Source organism: Ammodytes marinus (assembly GCF_949987685.1).
Source record: "Ammodytes marinus genome assembly, chromosome: 8".
NCBI lineage: Eukaryota > Metazoa > Chordata > Actinopteri > Uranoscopiformes > Ammodytidae > Ammodytes > Ammodytes marinus.
In genome coordinates, this window is record NC_137212.1 from 32,823,536 (window position 1) to 32,845,629 (window position 22,094).

Sequence of the window (22,094 nt, forward strand, 5' to 3'; positions counted from 1 at the left end):
CCCATACATCCACATAAACACAGATAGTAGTGCAGAGGTAAGTAAGTAGTGCAGAGGTTAATGGGGAGGAAACACCAGGGTGTACATATGGGTTTTGAGCCTTGATTTAAAGGCAGAAATGTAGGGGGAATCACATTTGTCAGGTGGCAGTTGGTTCCACAAGCACGGAGCAACTAGTGCAAAGCACATTTCTGAGAGTTGTGCCAGTGGCATGGCTGTATACGCTGGTCACCAAAAGAAAGTGATTGTCTACAGTAGCTCAGAAGAGAGTGACATCTCAATTCCACTTAACGACACCACTTATGAGAGTTCAGATGGCCAGAAAGATGATGATGGTGACGTGGGGTGATTTGTGCGACAAGACAACTTTTTTTCCGAAAGCTATATTTCTTAAACAGTTTATTCCAGATCCAAAGTTTTTATTGCCAGGGATGCACAACATCCTGAAATATATGTACATATTTGAGTTGGAGACATAACTGTCAAGGCCTCACTTTAAAATCACTTTGAGTAAAAAGTTGCACAAATCACCCCACCTTCCCCTATAATATATAAATATACATATAAAAAAAATAATAATAAAAGAAATATATAGACATAAAATAAATAAAGTGTGAATCTTAGATACACATAAATGACATAAGGATCAAAACAGAATAGAGCGGGGGTATTACAGTAATTTTAGACAAAGATCATAATGGTAAAAAAACACAAAAAAAAACACACATACTCTCACACACACACACATTCTCACACACACACACACACACACACACACACACACACACACACACACACACACACACACACACACACACACACACACACACACACACTTTGGAATAAAATGAGAGATGCAGAGGATATCAAGCAGCAAGTGTCCAATTTACAGTAGGCTATATTCAGCCTCACAGCTGAACATAAGTGAAACATTCCTTCTCAGTAACGCAAACTTACGAGGCAGGAGCGATAACAAGAGTAACAGCTCAGTCATAGCTAATAACAAGAGTAACAGCACAGTCATAGCTCCTAAGAGCAGAAAATTATCACCAATAGTAACGCAGCCCAACAGTATTGCCGAGAGGACGTAAGCAAAGTTAACATAACAGCTGGGACCGGCTCACCTGTTTGTTGACAAACAGCCCGCAGCATGAGTAAAGTCAAGTGCCCAGAGTGGGTAAAGATTAATTCCGCTGTGTAATGGGTATTATTTAAAAAGTAATTAAAGAACTAAGTTGTTACCAGATGAGTTGTTTGTCCCTTTAGTTCGCATACTCCGGTTCACGGCACTCCCGATCGGGCCGCAGGCTGCTGGTGGTGGGCTGCGGCAAACACCCGAGCTTCTTCGGGGGAGGAGAAGCCTCTCCTGGCCCCGTCTTTCAGCACGATCGTTAGCCTTGCCGGGAAGAGTAAAGATGGCTTCAGACCCAAGTTGTACAGCTCAGCCATGACTTCTCGATATCTGGTTCGCTGCTCCAGGACTTCTGGTGTAAAATCCTCGAAAATCAGTACCGGTTTCCCCCTGTACTGCAGTTTTCCTCTCTGTTTGCGGGTTAGTTTGTCACCTTTGAATTTGGAAGAAATTAAATCATCTATCAAAGCCATGCAAAACAATGAAACACCCGGCCCCGATGGATTCCCAGTTGAGTTTTTTAAGAATTTTTTTTTTTTATTTATTATTCTTTCGGACAATTCCACACAATACACAATTTTCTCTTGCAAATATTCATACATCATACTTTGTGTTGTCCGAAGGGAGACGGAAGAAGCCAAAGGCTTATCAGGTCCCGCCCCCATTTTCATCAAATTCGGATTCAGATACATAGTTACTGTTACAGAAAATAAAAATAAAACAAACAAAATTTTTTTTTTATATATATATAGCTATATATATATATATATATATATATATATATATATACATTTTTTTTTTTTTTTTAAAGAATCTGCAGTCCAATACACAGTCAATTTTAATCTAATTGCTTCAGCTTTTAAGATCAGTTCAGCACAGTTCAGTTTTTCTGTGACAATGCCAAGTGTATAAAGTGTGAAGTGGCCTTGTATTTGGCCTATTCCATTACTAAACTGGTAGTCTAAACACTTCTGCAAAAGTATTCAAAAACAAGTCTGTCTGCTGGCCTGTATTATTCGTTACAATATTGTTATAAATTCTCTAATAAGTTGGCCCCTCTCCTCAACTCTGTTTTTAACGAATCCCTAGAACGTGGTTCATTGCCCCCCACTCTAACCCAAGCGTCCATATCCCTTCTTTTGAAGAAAGGAAAAGACCCTACTTCTTGCGCCTCGTACAGGCCTCTGTCACTTCTTAATGTTGATGTTAAGATTTTAGCTAAAACCTTAGCAACTCGTCTTAAAAAGATTCTTCCTGACATCATATCAGAAGAACAGAATGGCTTCATCAAAGGGCGCCAGTTGTTTTTCAATGTCCGAACACTTTTAAATGTAATTTTCTCTGGTCATTCCGCCTCAACGCCCGAAGTTGTTATTTCGCTCGATGCTGAGAAAGCATTTGATCGGGTAGAATGGCATTATCTTTTTGAAGTTCTACAACAGTTTGGCCTAGGGAACAAGTTTATTTATTGGATTCGGCTTCTGTATACCAACCCTCAAGCCAGTGTCCACACGAATAATTCCCGGTCTAAATATTTCACATTGTCACGCGGTACTAGACGGCTGTCCCCTCTCCCCCCTACTTTTCGCTTTGGCCATAGAACCCCTCTCAATTGCTTTAAGATCCCTCCCCCACTTTCACGGCATTCCTCGTTCTGGCATTGACTTAAAATTGTCTCTTTATGCTGACGACCTTCTTTTGTATATATCGGACCCCCTGACTACTATCCCGCCAATTTTATCATTGCTGGAGAGATTTGGCTCTTTCTCAGGCTATAAAGTTAATCTACTTAAAAGTGAACGCTATCCCATAAACACCCTAGCTTTACAACTCAAACAGTCCGATATTCCTTTTAAGCTCAGCCCCTCAGGGTTTAAATATTTAGGGATTAATGTTACCCGCACCTTGCCTTCTCTCTATTCTGCCAATTTTGCCCCTTTGGTTACCCAGCTTGGACTAGATTTCAAGAGGTGGAATTCTCTTCCTCTGTCATTAATAGGTAGGATTAATGTGGTAAAAATGAATGTCTTGCCAAGATTTCTTTTTCTTTTTCAGTGCACTCCTCTATTTTTGTCCAAAAAGTTTTTAAAGTCTTTGGATGGTACTATTACTTCCTTCTTGTGGGGAGGTAAGACTGCCAGGGTAAGAAAGTCATTACTGCAAAAATTCACATCTGACGGTGGTCTCGCCTTACCAAATTTTCTTCTATATTATTGGTCAGCACAAATACATAAATTAACTTACTGGCTTCAATCTCCAGAACTATTATGGTGTAAGCTTGAAACCCAGTCGTGTTTCTCCTCTGCACTACCGGCTTTACTCACATCTTCATTGCCCATTAACCCTTCCAGTTTCACTAAGAATCCTATTGTGCTATCTGCACTGAGGATTTGGTCCCAATTTAGGCGCCATTTTAAGTTTTCCTCGGCATCCACTCTGATGCCCATAGTGAACAATCATCTATTTCCCCCATCTGTTGGGAATATCTCCTACGTGTTATGGCAGAATCGAGGCATTAAAGTTTTCAGAAACCTTTATAAAGATGGTACTTTTGCTACTTTTTCAGACTTGTCTAAAGATTTTAATTTACCTACATCCCATTTATTTATGTATTTTCAAGTTAGGCATTGTCCCTCCGCTCTTTTTTCATGTTATCCCTCCCTCTCCATTAACCAACCATGGGAAGACCTTCTGACCTTAAAACCTCAGCAGAAATCACTAATATCTAAGATTTATGACAAACTCATGGCTCTGGAAAACAATTCCACTGTCAAAAGCAAAAATGCTTGGGAGCGTGAGCTTGGGGTAGATTTGACAGATCAATGGTGGGATAAGGCTGTGCATAGTATACGCTCATCTTCTCCTTGTGCCAGGCTGCAGCTTATACAGTTTAAAGTGTTACATAGAGTCCACTTTAGCAAATCTAGATTATCGGAAATTTACCCAAACGTTGTGGACCAATGTGACAGATGCCACACCACGCCTCCCCTTGTAATTTGAGCCATATGTTTTTTTACTGTCAAACATTAAATAGATTCTGGAATTACTTTTTTATGACCATGACAAAGGTTCTAGGAGCCCAAATTAAAACAGACCCCTTTATCGCAATATTTGGAACCCCATCTCAACAACCCCATATCACAGCCTTACAGTCAGAAACATTAGCTTTTACTTCCCTTCTGGCAAGACGCCGTATTTTAATCATGTGGAAATCCCCTAATCCCCCATCAATTCAAATCTGGCTCCAAGATGTTATGTTTTTTTTTAAATTCGAGAAAATTAAATTAACAGTGAAAGACTGCACTAACAAATTTACAAAAAAATTGTCTTCTTTTATAAATTATTTCAATTCGCTATCAACTTTGGCCCAAAACTGAACCCCCCCCCCTCTTTTTATTTATTTTTATACTTTCTTGTAACTGTATTTGTGTTCCCTACTTTATTTAGTCGATGCTTGTTTTTTTTTTATTTTTTTTTTTATCATGTATATTTCTACACATTTTTGTATGAAAGCCTATTATTATTATTATTATTTTTTTTTTTCTTATGATATATTTTGATTCCATTTGGACTCAGAGACAGTTGTTCCTTGTGTTTGTTCTTGTTGTTTATAAAAATGATAAAATCCAATAAATACATTTGAAAAAAAAAATGTGCTGCACATTCAAAACATATCAACTGTTTTGGGTATTATTATTTTTCAGGAATCATGACTCAGCACCAGTGTTAACAATTTATGACACTTTAAATTTGTAATGAAATTCCAAGCCGCCATTGGAAATGAAAAGGGTGGGCTATCAGCAGCTAGCTAACGTTAGCTAGTTAGCTAAATTGTAACTTAAGGAAGGCAAAAGTTAGAAACCATATAATGTTAGCATTCATCCTTAGAAACTTGACACAATCAAGCATGCTAATTAGCCACACAGATTTGGCTTATTTACAGACCTCAGAAAAATGACATATTTTCTTTGAAAAAGTATGTCTAAAATGATATGCGGGCCGGATCAAAGATTGAAACTGGACAGATTTGGCCTGCGTGCCTTGAGTTCGACACGTGTTCTATATGTATTACAAAAAAATATGTCCTTTATAGCTTTTTTTTTCCTTTTGCTGATAACGTCTTACAGCTCATATACAGTCCCCTCCATAAGTATCGGAACAGTGAGGCCAATTCCTTTATTTTTGCTGTAGACTGGAAACATTTGGGTTTGACACCAAAAGATGAATATGAGACAATAGCTCAACATTTCAGCTTTCATTTCCAGGTATTCACATCTGGATCTGATACAGAGAAGATGTCATTATTTGAAAAGGAACACCACATTTTTAGGCAAGCAAAAGTATTGGAACAGATAGACTTTAAATAAATTAAAGTGAATAAACCGTAATATTTTGTCGCAAATCCTTTGCTTGCAATAACTGCAGCAAGCCTGTGACCCATTGACATCACAAAACGTTTGCATTCTTCTTTTGTGATGCTTTTCCAGGCTTTCACCGCAGCCTCATTCAGTTGCTGTTTGTTTTGGAGGGTTACTCCCTTCGGTCTCCTCTTTAGCAAGTAAAATGCATGCTCTATAGCGTTTAAGTCTGGAGATTGACTTGGCCAGTCTAAAACCTTCCATTTCTTGCCCCTGATTAACTCCTTTGTTGTTTTTGCAGTTTTTATGGATCATTATCTTGCTGCATGATGGAGCATCTTCCAATCAGTTTGGTTGCATCTTTCTTTAAATTGGCAGACCGAATGTTTCTGTAGACTTCAAGTTAATTTTGCTGTTGCCATCATGTGTTACTGTGTTGTTGTCAAGATGAACCTTTACCAAAGTGATGGGAAGGCTAAAGTTTGGAGAAATAAAGGATCTACTCATGATCCCAAACATACAGGCTCATCTGTGAAACACGGTGGAGGCAATGTCATGGCTTGGGCTTGCATGGCTTCTTCTGGGACGGGCTCATTATTCTTCATGGATGATGTAACACATGATGGCAACAGCAAAATGAACTCAGAAGTTTACAGAAACATTTTGTCTGACAATTTAAGGAAAGACGCAACCAAACTGATTGGAAGATCCTCCATCATGCAGCAAGATAATGACCCAAAACACAACAAAGGAGTTAATCAGGGGCAAGAAGTGGAAGGTTTTAGACTGGCTAAGTCAATCTCCAGACTTAAACGCTATAGAGCATGCTTTTTACCTGCTAAAGAGGAGACTTAAGAGAGTAACCCCCTAACACAAACAACAACTGAATGAGGCTGCGTTGAAAGCCTGGAAAAGCATCACAAAAGAAGAATGCAAAAGTTTTGTCATGTCAATGGGTCACATGCTTGATGCAGTTATTGCAAGCAAAGGATTTGTGACAAAATAGTATGTTTTATTCACTTTAATTTATTTAAAGTCTATCTGTTCCAATACTTCTGCTCGCCTAAACATGTGTTGTTCCTTTACAAATAATGATATCTTCTCAGTTGTGTATCGGATCCAGATGTGAATACCTGGAAATGAAAGCTGAAATGTTGAGCTATTGTCTCATATTCAGATTCAGATTCAGATTCAGTCTTTATTGTCATTGTGCAAACAGTACAACGAAATTAGGGTGGTGCTCACCACCCACAGTGCAAATTAGCATACATGCATACACAGACAACAATAGGCAACAATAATTTAATAACTATGCTAAATAAAAAATCTGAGTGTCTGTTTAAGAAAAAAAATAAAATAAAAAAAATAAAAAATTATTAGAAATAGAGGATTTCATATGTCCAGTAGGGGAGGGGGGGCGGGGTTCAGGCATTTAATAGGCGAATAGCCCAGGGGTAAAAGGTATTCCGTAGCCTGTTTGTTCGGCTCCCAAGGGACCTGTATCTCCTACCGGAAGGGAGGAGTTGGAAATGGCTGTGGCCGGGGTGGGATGGGTCAGCCATGATGCTCCTTGCCCTATTTAGTCCACGGGAGGTTGCAATGTCCTCCAAGGAGGGCAGGGGGCAGCCAATGATTTTTCCTGCTGTCTTTATAACCCCCTGTAGGGTTTTCCTATCTTTGGCTGCGCAGTTTGCGTACCACACTGTTATGCCATACCCAAGAACGCTTTCAATGACAGAGTGGTAGAAGGTCTGCAGCAGCTTAGTCTCCACCTGGCATTTTCTCAACAGTCTTAGAAAATAAAGCCTCTGCTGAGCCTTACCAACCACCGCAGCCGTGTTGGTGTGCCAGGTTAGGTCCTTACTGACCTGCACCCCCAGAAACTTAAAGGAGGAGACCCTCTCCACGCCGACCCCATCTATCTGCAGAGGGGCGAGGTCACCTCTCGTCCTGCTCCAGTCGAACACCATCTCCTTGGTTTTGCTGGTGTTCAGCAGGAGGTTATTAGCTGAACACCAAGCTGTGAGCCTCTGGACTTCCTCCCTGTACGCTGACTCGTCACTGTTGGAGATCAGACCCATCACTGTAGTGTCATCCGCAAATTTGATGATGACATTTGAGTGATGGGCCGGGACGCAGTCATGTGTGTAGAGAGAGTACAGGAAGGGGCTCAGCACACAGCCCTGAGGGGAGCCCGTGCTGAGGGTCAGGGTGGAAGATATTTGTGTTCCCATCCTCACTGTCTGTGGACGGTCCGTCAGGAAGCTGTAAATCCAGTCACAGGTGGGGGCAGGGAAATCCAGGTCAGTCAGCTTCCTGATGAGAATGTTCGGCACGATGGTGTTAAACGCTGAACTAAAATCAACAAAAAGCATCCTGACATAATTCCCCTGTTTCTCCAGGTGACTCGCTGCAGTGTGGTGGACAGTGGCGATAGCATCAGCTGTTGACCTGTTTGCTTTATAAGCAAACTGATGCTGGTCAAACCTTTTAGGGATGCAGGACTGAAGATGGTGGAGGACGAGCTTCTCGAAGCACTTCATGACAACAGAAGTTAGTGCCACTGGTCTGTAGTCGTTTAGACTGCCTATGGTGGATTTTTTAGGAACAGGAACAATGGTGGCTGCTTTGAGGGATGGTGGGACCGTAGCCTGTACCAGGGAGGTGTTAAAAATCCTTGTTAGGACCCCTGACAGTTGGTCTGCGCAGGCCTTGAGTACTTTCCCCAGTACTCCGTCTGGTCCTGCTGCTTTATGCGGTTTAACAGCCTTCAGGACTCTTCTCACCTGGTGTTCCTGCAGCTGGTGGGTGGTCAGGGGCTGGGAGGTCAGAGGAGGAGGAGGAGCAGGAGCAGAGTGGGGCTTTTTAACTTCAAAGCGGGTGAAGAAGTTATTCAGCTCTTCCACCAGCGAAGTGGCAGCAGTTACCGCCTCCGATGGGGTGCCCTTGTAGTTTGTCAGGTGTTGTAGACCCTTCCACACTTGCCTCGGGTTGTTGTCAGCCAGATGGTTCTCCACCTTCCTCCTGTAGTCCCTTTTAGCTGTTTTGATGCCTCTCCTTAGGTCTGCTCGTGCCATGCTGTACTGGTCCTGGTCACCAGCCTTGAAGGCGGAGTCGCGTACTTTCAACAGTGACCTCACCTCAGCTGTCATCCATGGTTTCCTATTGTTGAAAACTCTGATCTGTTTGTTCACTGTGACATTGTCTGTGCAGGTCTTGATGTAAAACAAAACAGTCTCAGTGAGCTCATTTAGCTCCAGGTGATCAAAAACAGCCCATTCGGTGTGGTCAAAACACTCCTGTAGCTGGTTGAGTGCTCCCTCAGGCCAGATTTTTACAGTTCTTGTGGCTGGTTTTGTTCTTCTCCTGAGGGGTATGTAGGCTGGGACACTGAACAGCGAAATATGATCTGACTTGCCCAGGTGGGGGAGGGGTATTGTCCTGTATGCTTTCTTGAGATTTGAGTAGAGCTTGTCTAATGTGTTTTTACCTCTGGTGGGACCCAGGACATACTGCACAAACTTGGGTAGTACACTCTTTAGACAGGCCTGATTAAAATCTCCAGCAACAATAAAAGCTCCCTCAGGATGAGCCTTCTGCTGTCTGCTTATCACTTCGCGGAGCTGAGAGACAGCTGTGCTAACGTTGGCATCCGGGGGGATATATACAGCAGTAACTAGCACCACTGTTAGCTCTCTTGGGAGATAAAATGGTCTACACAGAACAGTCATTGTCTCCAGTTCGGGAGAGCAGTGGGTGTTTATAACTCTGCTGTCCGTACACCAGCCTTGATGAATGTAAATACACAAACCTCCTCCCTTCTTCTTAAGGGAGCCGCTGGTTCTGTCAAAGCGGTGCGTGGTGCGGCCAGTCAGCTGTACTGCTGCGTCCGGAACAAGCGAGTGGAGCCAAGTTTCCGTGATTATATTCACGCAACAGTCCCGAGTGCGCCAATTCCCCGCCATCAATAACTCCAATTCGTCTGTTTTGTTGACCATCGATCTGGCGTTGCTCAAGAAGATGCTCGGCAGAGCCGGTCTGAGGGGCTGTTTCTTTAGCCTAGCGAGCAGACCCGCTCTGCATCCCCGCTTCTGCTTCCGTTCCCTACGCCGTCTGCGTCGCCTCCCAGACCCGACAACAGTCCAGGGAGAGCTCGGTGGTCTCGCTATGTCTGGCGGTATGTTGTGAGACTGCTGAAAATCCGGTGTAATGTCGATTTTACATGCAAATCCGATGTTCATCAACTCTGCACTGGTGTATGCAAGTTTGAACCCATTTACACATGTTATTTCACACACACAGAACCATACACTCAACAATAAGAAGCACTGGGGTAGAGAGCTCCGAGCCGCAGCGTCCGTGCGCGCCGCCATCACATTTGTCGTCAAACCCAAATGTTTCCAGTCTACAGTAAAAATAAAGGAATTGGCCTCACTGTTCCGATACTTATGGAGGGGACTGTAAATCAAAAAGTAGAGCATCCCAAAATAGAAGAATATTAAATAAAAACTGTCAAATGAAAGGATTTTTAACAAAGATATGGCAACCGTCTGGAAATAATGTTCAGTTATACGCTCAATACTTGGTCGGGGCTCCTTTTGCATGAATTATTGCATGAATGCAGCCTGGCATAGAGGCTAACAGCCTGTTACACTGCTGGGGTTTTATGGAAGCCCAGGTTGCTTTGATATCAGCCTCCAGCTTGTCTGTACTGTTGTGTCTGGTGTGTCTCATCTTCCTCTTGAACATAGATTCTCTATGGGGTTCAGGTCAGGCCAGTTGGCTGGCCAATCAAGCACAGTAATAGCATGGTCAGCCAACTATCAGTTTTTCCAGCTAGACTTTGCACCTACCCACAGTAGGTGCTAAGTCTTGCTGGAAAAAGAAACTGGGCATCTCCATAAAGCTGGTCTACAGACAATCCACCAGTATGAAGTCTCTAAAATCTCCTGGTAGACGGCTGTGTTGTCTTAAGACTTGATAAAACACAGTGGACCAACACAAGCAGGTGACACAGTACCCAGATCATCAGTGATTTTGGAAACTTGACACTGGACTTCAAGCAACTTGGATGCTGTGCCTCTCCACTCTTCCTCCTGACTATTGGGCCTTGATTTCGCTTTTGTGGCTGCTAAACCTGTGCAAATGAGAGAAAAAAATAGCGCCCTATCCACAGAGCATGGGCAAAGGGGGAAATGCGGGCAAACTGATCGGAAATCTCCCTGCCGAGCAGACAGCGCTAACGGTGTCTCATTTGAATGTATTTAAATGAGGGAATATTCAAATCCAGTCCAAAACTGCTCCATTCCTAAGCCTTGTTGCAAATAGCACCTTATCCTCATAGGCCAGCGCCATATGCAACAGGCTGTTCACTTGAGTGGCGCAATCTTTCTATACTACCCTTCTATATGTCTCTTTGTCTCCCTCTCTCTCTTCAACACTCATCAGCTTTGAATTAAATTGAATTGATATTGAGTCATATTATGAGGGAAATCTACAGGAACTGGGTTGTGTACTTACAGTCCCCTCCATAGGTATTAGAACAGTGAGGCCAATTCCTTTATTTTTGCTGTTGAAGAGGAATTTGAGACAAGAGATCAACATTTCAGCTTTCATTTCGAGGTATTTACATCTCGATCTGGGGCCGTATTCACAAAACATTTTAAGGCTAAGAGTAGGTCCTAACTTGCTGATTTAGGAGTAACTCTTAAAAATAATGGGTGTTTCACTCCTAATTTAAGGACTCCTAACTTTTTAAGATAAGTGTTATTCACAAAGCATTTTAGTGCTAAAACTAGCTCCTAAATCTATGAAAAGTTAGGAGTAAATCACAGACAATCATTTGATGGCGTTTTGGAGATATTTAATGATAGTGAGCTTTGTAAAAGGTTCCTTAATAACTGTGAGGGTTTAATGATCTTGGTAAAGCTACATTTAGAAAGTATAGACACATTTATTTTTATATAAGAAATTTTTTACATAAGCTCCTTTTCCTGCAGTTGCTGTCGGTTTACGATGCACTGAAAGTTACTGTTGGTGTCATGTTTGGGGTTAATTTTCTCCTAGAGTAGGCCTATATGTGGCGCTTCGCAGCATCTCCTCCGTTCCACAGGTCCGCTACTGTATAGGTGCGCGTCTTGCCTTTTTCCTTCCGCATGCACTTTACAATTTCGCCGGCTGTTGTTTCTAAATGGTGAATTTCCCAATTAGTTGCTGTCTGACTATTGCTGCATAGTCCGTTGAGAGAAATACAGTGAGAGCGCATGGCGTGCAGCTCTTCAATGAGGATATTTTTTCCAATTCAAATCATTGTAAAATTTAAAATTAATAGGCCTATGTGGCACTATTTTAGGCTAATTGTGAACGAATGTGTGGGAAACCCTGCAGTATCTTGGTTTCATGTTAAATCAGTGTCACTTGTCATTAATTGTATTTAAAAACTCTTAACTTTAATACAGTGACACGATATGGATATCTCCCACAGTGTTTCTATCATAAATTCACTCTTATGAACTCATTCCCTCTCAGCCAATCACTGTGGGCATAGAAAGTATGAACATGACATCATCCATAGCAGCAGGGTCAACCCCGCCCTCTATTCTTAGCTTAGGAGTTCCTCCCATTCCTTAGTAAAAGTTGGTCTTTGCAGCTATGTGAATAGGTTTTAAGAAATTACTCCTAACAAATAACTTTTAGTGCTCCTTAGAAGTACTCTAAGCGCTAAGATAAAATGTTTTGTGAATACGGCCCCTGATACACAACTTAGAAGATAGCATTATCTGTAAAGGAACACCAAAACTTTAGGTGAACAAAAGTATTGGAACAGATAGACTTAAAATAAATTAAAGTTATAAAAGACTTAAAGGTCCCATATTATGCAAAATGCACTTTTTCAATGTTTTTTAACATAAATATGGGTCCACGGTGTGCCTAGACTGCCAAAGTATCAAAAAAAAGGAACTCTCCTTTTCTCACTCTCCCCCTTTCTGAAACCCTCCACCCCCCCCCCCTCCCCCCACCCCCCCAATACACTCCAGTCAGAATTCTCGCCGTCTATGGCATAGACATTATAAAGGATAGACGCCGCGTTGGCCGCTACTGCCTATTGGCGCTGACGAGCCGTGGGGCCGCCATCTTGAACCGGTCACACGTTCCACTCAGTGTAGTCTGTTTGGCAGGTGCAATGAACTGTCAGCGCATGTAATTAATCATATCTCATTAAATTCCAAACTGATTTTCACACGGTTTTCTTTGCTGCAAAGATCATACATGTAGCTAAGATACAGGGCACAAGTTTCGACGTGTTTTAATATTCATAGTGGGCTTAACAGTCATAGAAGATTCTGATATGATATAAGTAGCCTAACCAGACGTCCGAGATCAAAACGAGGAACATCCCCCGAAAAGGGGGAAAATGGAGACATTTCCAGTTTGAATAGCAATCTGATTGAAAAACCTAATGAGGTGTCAACAAAACGGGAACAGGTAGTTGTTTCTGTTTAGCCAGGGACAGGCAACCAACAATGGGGACGTCTGGTCACCTTTATGATATGTGATGTAGGCTATGATAGGTATTTTGCAAAAAAAAAAGGCAGTTATTCCTAAACTGGAGTTAGCTCGGGGCAATTTAGGAGGAGTAGCCTAGTCGAGCATGGTACATATGAAGGGTGGATGTTTCCCATGAAGGCATTAAATATAAATAAAAACCAGTGTATAGCCTATAATATCTCATTAAAAGAGAAGGACAACATGAGTGTTCATGTAAAAATATGTTTTATTTCTCTAATTTAAAACACAAGCTTGTTAGGCAATTGCCTCTTAAAAGAGGACGGGATTATTTAAAAGCAAAGTCTTCTTGGTTGTCCAATGTTCTATACTAGGGGGGGAATACCAAATTCAGTCTAGTCTCGAGTTGGTTCCTCAGACACAGACAGGAAATCAATGTGTGCCTTGCAGCGCGGTACATTTAAAAACACATTCAATACAAAACCACTGCAATCAAAAGGGAAATTAAGGGAAAATCAAACAACAACAGCAAACAATAATACTAAAATGCATAAAATAAAGTTAACCATCCTTACAATCGCATTTTACTCCGAAGAGAAATTAAAGCGAGGCGAGTTTGGCAATGTGGTGCAGCCTTAATTTGTGAAAGACAGACACAACCAATGACAACAAGTCGGAATGGTGGTTGTCGATGCCAAACTGTGTCTCCTCAATATGTTCCCCAAGCAGAAACACATCCTCCGTTTCAATCTCCTCCCGGACGAATTGTGTGACTCGGACGTCTGGTTACTTATATCATATCAGAATCTTCTATGACTGTTAAGTCCACTATGAATATTAAAACACGTCGAAACTTGTGCCCTGTATCTTAGCTACATGTATGATCTTTGCAGCAAAGAAAACCGCGTGAAAATCAGTTTGGTATTTAATGAGATATGATTAATTACATGCGCTGACAGTTCATTCCACCTGCCAAACAGACTACACTGAGTGGAACGTGTGACCGGTCCAAGATGGCGCCCGCATTTCTCGCGCTCAACGCCCAATGCGGCGTCTATCCTTTATAATGTCTATGGTCTATGGCGTCATAGACGGCACAGCCACCTCCCCCCCACATTAGTAACCAGAAACTTCCACCGTGCAGTAGTCTATGATAACCCCACCCCCCTATTTCTTATTGGTCCACGGCCCCGAGATCCTCTGGAAAAATATTCCTTCACCGCCATGTTGTTTTCCCCGCTAAGCGAAAAGATGCCTGTAGTACAGCAAAGCATGCTGAATGTTGCATAAACCAACACAGAAGCCTTTTGCTAATACTCCACTCAATTATCTTAACCACAGCAGTCTAATGCCTTGTTTTTAATAACACAAAGGATTGGAAGCTAATAGTGTAGAAGTCAAACTTTGAAACTAATGTTTTCACTGATTTAAGTGTTATTTTTAGCCGTTGGCCCCAGAGGTAGCTTCGTCTTTTGCTGCATTTTGATTGTGAACATGCCGTTTCCATTAGCTTGTGGCTGTCAGTGCATCTGTATGAACATAGTCTTTCATGTAGACAAGGATCGGTCATGTCAAACTGTTCAATGTGCGGCTGAGCTCCTGCGTTACTAGCACTGGACATGGTTCTTCTCACGGGTAAACGTGGTAATAGGCACGGCAAAAGACGGTGCGAAGGGCTATGGACAGAGGGCAAGGCCAATGGCTTCGCTTCCGGACAGGGGCGGGGGGAGTTCATAGATGGTATATACAGTATCTCACAAAAGTGAGTACACCCCTAACATTTCTTCAAATATTTCATTATATCTTTCCATGCGACAACACTGAATAAATGACACTTTGATACAATGTCAAGTAGTCAGTGTACAGCTTGTATAACAGTGTAAATGTACTGTCCCCTCAAAATAACTCGACACACAGCCATTAATGTCTAAACTGCTGGCAACAAAAGTGAGTACACCCCTAAGAAAAAATGTCCAAATTGGGCCCAAAGTGTCAATATTTAGTTTTGCCATCATTATTTTCTAGCACTACCTTAACCCTCTTGGGCATGTAGTTCACTAGAGCTTCACAGGTTGCAACTGGAACCCTCTTCTACCCATTCATGACGACATCAAGGAGCTGGTGGATATTAGAGTCCTTGCGCTCCTCCATCTCCCGTTTTAGGATGCCCCAAAGATGCTCAATAGGGTTTAAGACTGGAGACATGCTTGGCCAGTCCATAACCTTTACCATCAGCTTCTTTAGCAAGCCAGTGGTCGTTCGGAGGGGTGTTTGGGGTCGTTATCATGTTGCAGTACTGCCCTGCGGCCCAGTTTATGAAGGGAGGGGATCATGCTCTGCTTCAGTATGTCACAGTACATGTTAGAATTCAATGAACTGTAGATCCCCAGTGCTGGCAGCACTCATGCAGCCCCAGACCATGACACTCCAACCACCATGCTTGACTCTAGGCAAGACACACTTGTCTTTGTACTCCTCACCTGGTTGCCGCTCCACACTCTTAACACCATCTGAACCAAATAAATGTATTTTGGTCTCATCAGACCACAGGACATGGTTGCAGTAATCCATGTCCGTAGTCTGTTTGTCTTCAGCAAACTTTTTGTGGGGTTTCTTGTGCATCATCTTTAGAATAGGCTTCCTTCTGGTATGACAGCCATGCAGACCAGTATGATGCAGAGTGCGGCGTATGGTCTGAGCACTGACAGGTTGACCCCCCACCCCTTCAAGCCCTTCAGCAATGCTGGCAGCACTCATACGTCTATTTTCCAAAGCCAACCTCTGTGTACGACGCTGACCATGTGCACTCAACCTTCGTAAACTGGGCCGCAGGGTGGTATTGCAACATGATAACGACCCCAAACACACCTCCAAGACGACCAGTGGCTTGCTAAAAAAGCTGAGGGTAAAGGTTATGGCCTGGCCAAGCATGTCTCCAGGCCTAAACCCTATTGAGCATCTTTGGGGCATCCTCAAACAGAAGGTGGAGGAGCGTAAAGGTCTTTAATATCCACCAGCTCTGTGATGCTGTCATAAATGGGTGGAAGAGGGTTCCAGTTGCAACCTGCAAAGCTCTAGTGAACTCCATGCCCAAGAGGGTTAAGGCAGTGCTGGAAAATAATGGTGGCCACACAAAATATTTACACTTTGGGCCCAATTAGTAAATTTTTTCTAAGGGGTGTACTCACTTTTGTTGCCAGCAGTTTAGACATTAATGGCTGTGTGTCGAGTTATTTTGAGGGGACAGTAAATTTACACTGTTATACAAGCTGTACACTGACTACTTTACATTGTATCAAAGTGTCATTTATTCAGTGTTGTCCCATGGAAAGATATAAAGAAAAATGTGAAGAAATGTGAGGGGTGTACTCATTTTTGTGAGATACTGTAAAAAGAGGGGAGCTGCAGCTCGTTTTAAAAAATAGGCCATCCTGAGATAAGCTGAAAATCAGGGTATAGAGGCATACTACAATAAATTATCTGAACGTTTTTTTCAGCAAACAACTAAAGAAAAACGTATTAGGGACCTCTAAGACCATATAATATTGACAGAAAAGTGTATAATATGAGACCTTTAATATTTTGTTGCAAATCCTTCGCTTGCAATAACTGCATCAAGCCTGTGACCCATTGACTTCACACAACTTAGCATTCTTCTTTTGTGATGCTTTTCCAGGCTTTCACCGGGGGTTACTCCCTTCAGTGTCCTCTTTAGCAGGTAAAATGCATGCTCTGAGTCCGTAGGGTTTAAGTCTGGAGATTGACTTGGCCAGTCTAAAACTTTCCACTTCTTGCCCTTGATAAACTCCTTTGTTGTTTTTGCAGTGTGTTTTGGGTCATTATCTTGCTGCATGATGAAGGATCTTCCAATCCAATCAAATCAGTTTTATTTGTATAGCCGAAATATCACAAATAGACATTTGCCTCAGTGGTCTTTACATTCCATACAATATGATACAATATGACACCCTGCCCTTACACCCTTAGCTCGGCTGTGAAAAAACTCCCAGTAAAAAACCCTTTACTGGGATTAAAAAATTTTTTTTAAAGAAATCTCAGGGAGAGTTGACAGAGTAAGGGACGGACATGCTGCAATAGATGTCATAAGTAGAGAAAATCACAAAGGATTTTGATCATTGACCAGATATTTATATGGTAATACTAAAGTAAAGCGCAAATAATGTGGATGCAGGAGGACTTCAGATGCTGCCAGAGGGGGAGCCGGATCCACACCGTCTCGTTTCACCAGGGAAAACTAAGGTTTCCAGCGCCAGGATTGCATCCTATGTCTCCAGGCGGTGTCCTTAACCACTGCAACATCTTACGCGTTGATGATCCATTTTCAGCTGCTGCCAGAGGGGGGGTGACTGAATCCACACCGTCTCATCACCACCAGGGAAAAACTGGAAGAGGACAGACAGGCAACCAATGAGCGAAGCAAAAACTAATTTAAAGTTTTAAAGATTGAACAAGCATGCGAGTAGAAAGAGTACTATCCTGATACTGAGTAATTCATCCTGACGATGAATCAGTGCTGGTGTGAGGCAACAGCAGGCAGGGAGGGTCCGTTCCTAGGACGGCTGATTCCGCACAGAACTCAGAGTCAGTCGTGTAGCATGGGGAGTGCTTGGTAAGGCCCCCGAGTGGCACCGGGCAAGCGGTCTTCCATACACCACATTTCCCATGTCCGCCTGTCGGACGGGGATTCGGTGCTGGGCTCTTCCCTCTTTGCTCGCTGCTACTGAGGGAATGCTGGTTAGTTTCTTTTCCTCCGCTTAGTAATATGCTTGAGTTTAATAACATTTACGTGTTTATCAATTCCACATTGTTCTTTTCCGGAAATCAATTGTTAAAACAAACAAAACAAATGATTTGTCAAGTTTTGTATGTGCAAAGGTTTGTTAACCCTGAGCTGCATTGCTTAAATCGAGCAGGTAAAACAATCAAGTGGGACAAATTGAGTGATGAAATGGACCAACGTGAGACCTTTGGGGAAGAAATTAAGCAGCACTACATAAAACAGAGATCAAACCAGGTCAGTTTAGGCTCAACAAAGTGAACCAATACAGGTCAGACATGCCAAGTGGGAAGGAAATCTCAGAGGATCTCAAGAATAGAGTTGTGATGTTGCACATTTGTCTGGGGACAGCTAGAGTGACTGAACATCTGCCTAGAAGTTGTCTTCATTCAAAAATATCCACAAGCGCTACAAGAAAAGGGATTTTACAGGTGAAAGCTCCTCAGAGGAAGTTTTGGGCTTTTATACTGTTCAGATACAGTCCCGGACAAAAGTCTTGTCACTTATCCATTTTGTAGAAACAACAACTTATAACCTGACTTTTAATTAATCCATTGGTTTTAGAAATGGCTCATATGAAAACTAAAACCCTCCCAAATGATGTTTAATATACTAAAATAAATTTGCTTCACTGAAGAAATATTGATCATTTAATGAACACAGAAAGGTCAGATTTTGGCAAGACAGAAGTTTTGTCGCCTATAGAGAATAATGTGAAAATTTAACAAATAGTTAACTTCAAATACAAAAATATGTTGCATAACGTCAGTGAATTAAGTAGTGGTGCTGTGAGATCCATATTTAATATCTTGTATGACTTCCATGATCTTGAAAGACTGCATCCATGCGGTTCGACAATGATTCACACAATGTATTGATGAAATCATCAGGAATAGCAAAAAAAGCAGTCTTACATGCCTCCCAGAGTTCATCAAGGTTCTCTGCCTCTCTGCCAAAATGGCAGAGAGGCACGGCCTAATTCCGTGGTTTAATTCTAGTATTGGTTTTAAACAGGGAGAGGTATAAATGGCCCTTAAACACACTTGGGTGACTGCATAGCCTTTAGAGCTAGCAGAGGCCTATGTACCGGCTACAGCAGTAAGATTAAATCAGCTAACTTAAAACAAAAAAGACCTAAACTATTTGTTTTATGTGTATTGAATCTGAAATATATGAAAGTTTCACTTTTTTTTTTATTAATTTACAGAAATAAATGAACTTTTGATATTTAATTTTGAGATGAACCTGTATATAACTCACTTTCCCCCTCTCTACCAGTCCTTTATTCTCCTCTCTTCATCCATTTTGAGCATCATTTATCCATTAGTCATCATGTGTTTTGATCCACACCTGACCTCTCACCTCCCAGCACTGCTGGCCCATGGCTAAAGTAAAGAGAGCAGATGCAATAACTTGGCTGATGCCTGCCACTCACTGTGTGACTGTCTCTATTTGATGTCTTATGGGTTGCTGTTCCATCAGTCCTTTAACTGACCCCTCTCCTACACACCACTACATCTCTTCCAGCATCGCCCGGGCTCGTGCTGCCATGCTGAGCTCCATGTCATCAGAAGGGAGGATGTCTTTTTCTTATGTAAAGCAGAAAAGCGAGGACAGCCCTAAGGTCAGTGTTCACCTCCTTGATGCAGGCATGTTATTCTCGAAACACACAGAGACACACCCACACACTTAGGGATTTAGCCAGGAATGTGCTGTTGCCCTTATACATTTCAAATATCTTATATAAACAAAGTCCACAGCCCTCATTTATCAAACAAACGTACACAAGAATAGTGGGTGTACGCACATTTACACGCAAACATCTGACATCCTTTAATGTCGCTTTTAAGGCTGCCAAATAAAACGTATTTGTTTAATTCTACTGGCATAATTGTGTCGATTTCTACTTTGGAGAAGTTCCTCTTCTTTCCCATATTGCGCCTATCCATGTCGTAAAACCTATGGGAAAGGCCTCCGAACTGAGAATACAGGTCCTTCTCATATAATTAGCATATTGTGATAAAGTTCAATATTTTCTGTAATGTACTGATAAACATTAGACTTTCATATATTTTAGATTCATTACACACAACTGAAGTAGTTCAAGCCTTTTATTGTTTTAATATTGATGATTTTGGCAAAAAAGTTAAGAAAAACCAAAAATCCCTATCTCAAAAAATTTGCATATTTCATCCGACCAATAAAAGAAAAGTGTTTTTAATACAAAAAAGTCAACCTTCAAATAATTATGTTCAGTTATGCACTCAATACTTGGTCGGGAATCCTTTCGCAGAAATTACTGCTTCAATGCGGCGTGGCATGGAGGCAATCAGCCTGTGGCACTGCTGAGGTGTTATGGAGGCCCAGGATGCTTCGATAGCGGCTTTAAGCTCATCCACATTGTTGGGTCTGGTGTCTCTCAACTTCCTCTTCACAATATCCCACAGATTCTCTATGGGGTTCAGGTCAGGAGAGTTGGCAGGCCAATTGAGCACAGTAATACCATGGTCAGTAAACCATTTACCAGTGGTTTTGGCACTGTGAGCAGGTACCAGGTCTTGTTGAAAAATGAAATCTTCATCTCCATAAAGCTTTTCAGCAGATGGAAGCATGAAGTGCTCCAAAATCTCCTGATAGCTAGCTGCATTGACCCTGCCTTTGATAAAACACAGTGGACCAACACCAGCAGCTGACATGGCACCCCAGACCATTACTGACTGTGGGTACTTGACACTGGACTTCAGGCATTTTGGCATTTCCTTCTCCCCAGTCTTCCTCCAGACTCTGGCACCTTGATTTCCGAATGACATGCAAAATTTGCTTTCATCCGAAAAAAGTACTTTGGACCACTGAGCAACAGTCCAGTGCTGCTTCTCTGTAGCCCAGGTCAGGCGCTTCTGCCGCTGTTTCTGGTTCAAAAGTGGCTTGACCTGGGGAATGCGGCACCTGTAGCCCATTTCCTGCACACGCCTGTGCACGGTGGCTCTGGATGTTTCTACTCCAGACTCAGTCCACTGCTTCCGCAGGTCCCCCAAGGTCTGAAATCGGCCCTTCTCCACAATCCTCCTCAGGTTCCGGTCACCTCTTCTGGTTGTGCAGCGTTTTCTGACACACTTTTTCCTTCCCACAGACTTCCCACTGAGGTGCCTTGATACAGCACTCTGGGAACAGCCTATTCGCTCAGAAATTTCTTTCTGTGTCTTACCCTCTTGCTTGAGGGTGTCAATGATGGCCTTCTGGACAGCAGTCAGGTCGTTAGTCTTACCCATGATTGCGGTTTTGAGTAATGAACCAGGCTGGGAGTTTTTAAAAGCCTCAGGAATCTTTTGCAGGTGTTTAGAGTTAATTAGTTGATTCAGATGATTAGGTTAAGAGCTCGTTTAGAATACCTTTTCATGATATGCTAATTTTTTGAGATAGGAATTTGGGGTTTTCATGAGCTGTATGCCAAAATCATCATTATTAAAACAACAAAAGACCTGAAATATTTCAGTTGGTGTGCAATGAATCTAAAATATATGAAAGTTCAATTATTATCATTACATTATGGAAAATAATCAACTTAATCACACTATGCTAATTATATGAGAAGGACCTGTATATAGGGCCGTGATATTCAAATTACGATTGTTTTCAGCTGCCCTATTTATCAACATCTGATAACTCGTACGCTGAGATTAGTAGGTACGACCGTTTGATGAATCACACGTGAAACCTGGCGTAGGGAGATTTCTGCTGCAGGATCTGCATCTGTTTCAATGCTCCTTTGATATGAGGGTCCACATTTAAGCATGCATAAGCTAATACTAAGCTAATTATTCCAGGTGTATTTATTATACTGTATGTTGTCAACTGCATGCACAAGCTACACAAATCAAAGCCGAAAGATGGTGATCAAGAGAAGATGTACCAGCTCTGTCCTCATTCATTGGGAATTTGTTTGTAGATTTTTACAATATATACTGTATATATACAGTGTGTGTATATACAGTGGAGGAAATAAGTATTTGATCCCTCACCGATTTTGTAAGTTTGCCCACTTACAAAGAAATGAGCGGTCTATCATTTTAAAGCTAGGTTTATTTTAACAGTGATAGACAGAATATCAAAAAGAAAATCCAGAAAATCACATTGAAAAAAATTTAATTGAGTGAAATAAGTATTTGATCCCCTACCAACTATAAATAATTCTGGCTCCAACAGATTAGTCCTTGTGCTTTAAAAAAGTAGGGGAGAACGGGGTATATAGGCACACTTTTTACTCTAGTGAGAATTGCTCATCACCAAAACATCTTTCAAT

The 22,094-nt window shown here is 41.9% G+C and overlaps 1 protein-coding gene across 1 annotated transcript in view; it reads left to right on the forward strand.

Annotated features, from left to right (window-relative positions):
- szt2 (SZT2 subunit of KICSTOR complex) overlaps positions 1 to 22,094 on the forward strand; it is a 480,200-nt gene that overhangs the window by 386,570 nt on the left and 71,536 nt on the right. The window contains 1 exon segment of the mRNA XM_080032888.1: positions 19,322 to 19,418. Within this exon segment, the coding sequence (XP_079889014.1) occupies positions 19,322 to 19,418 (97 nt within the window).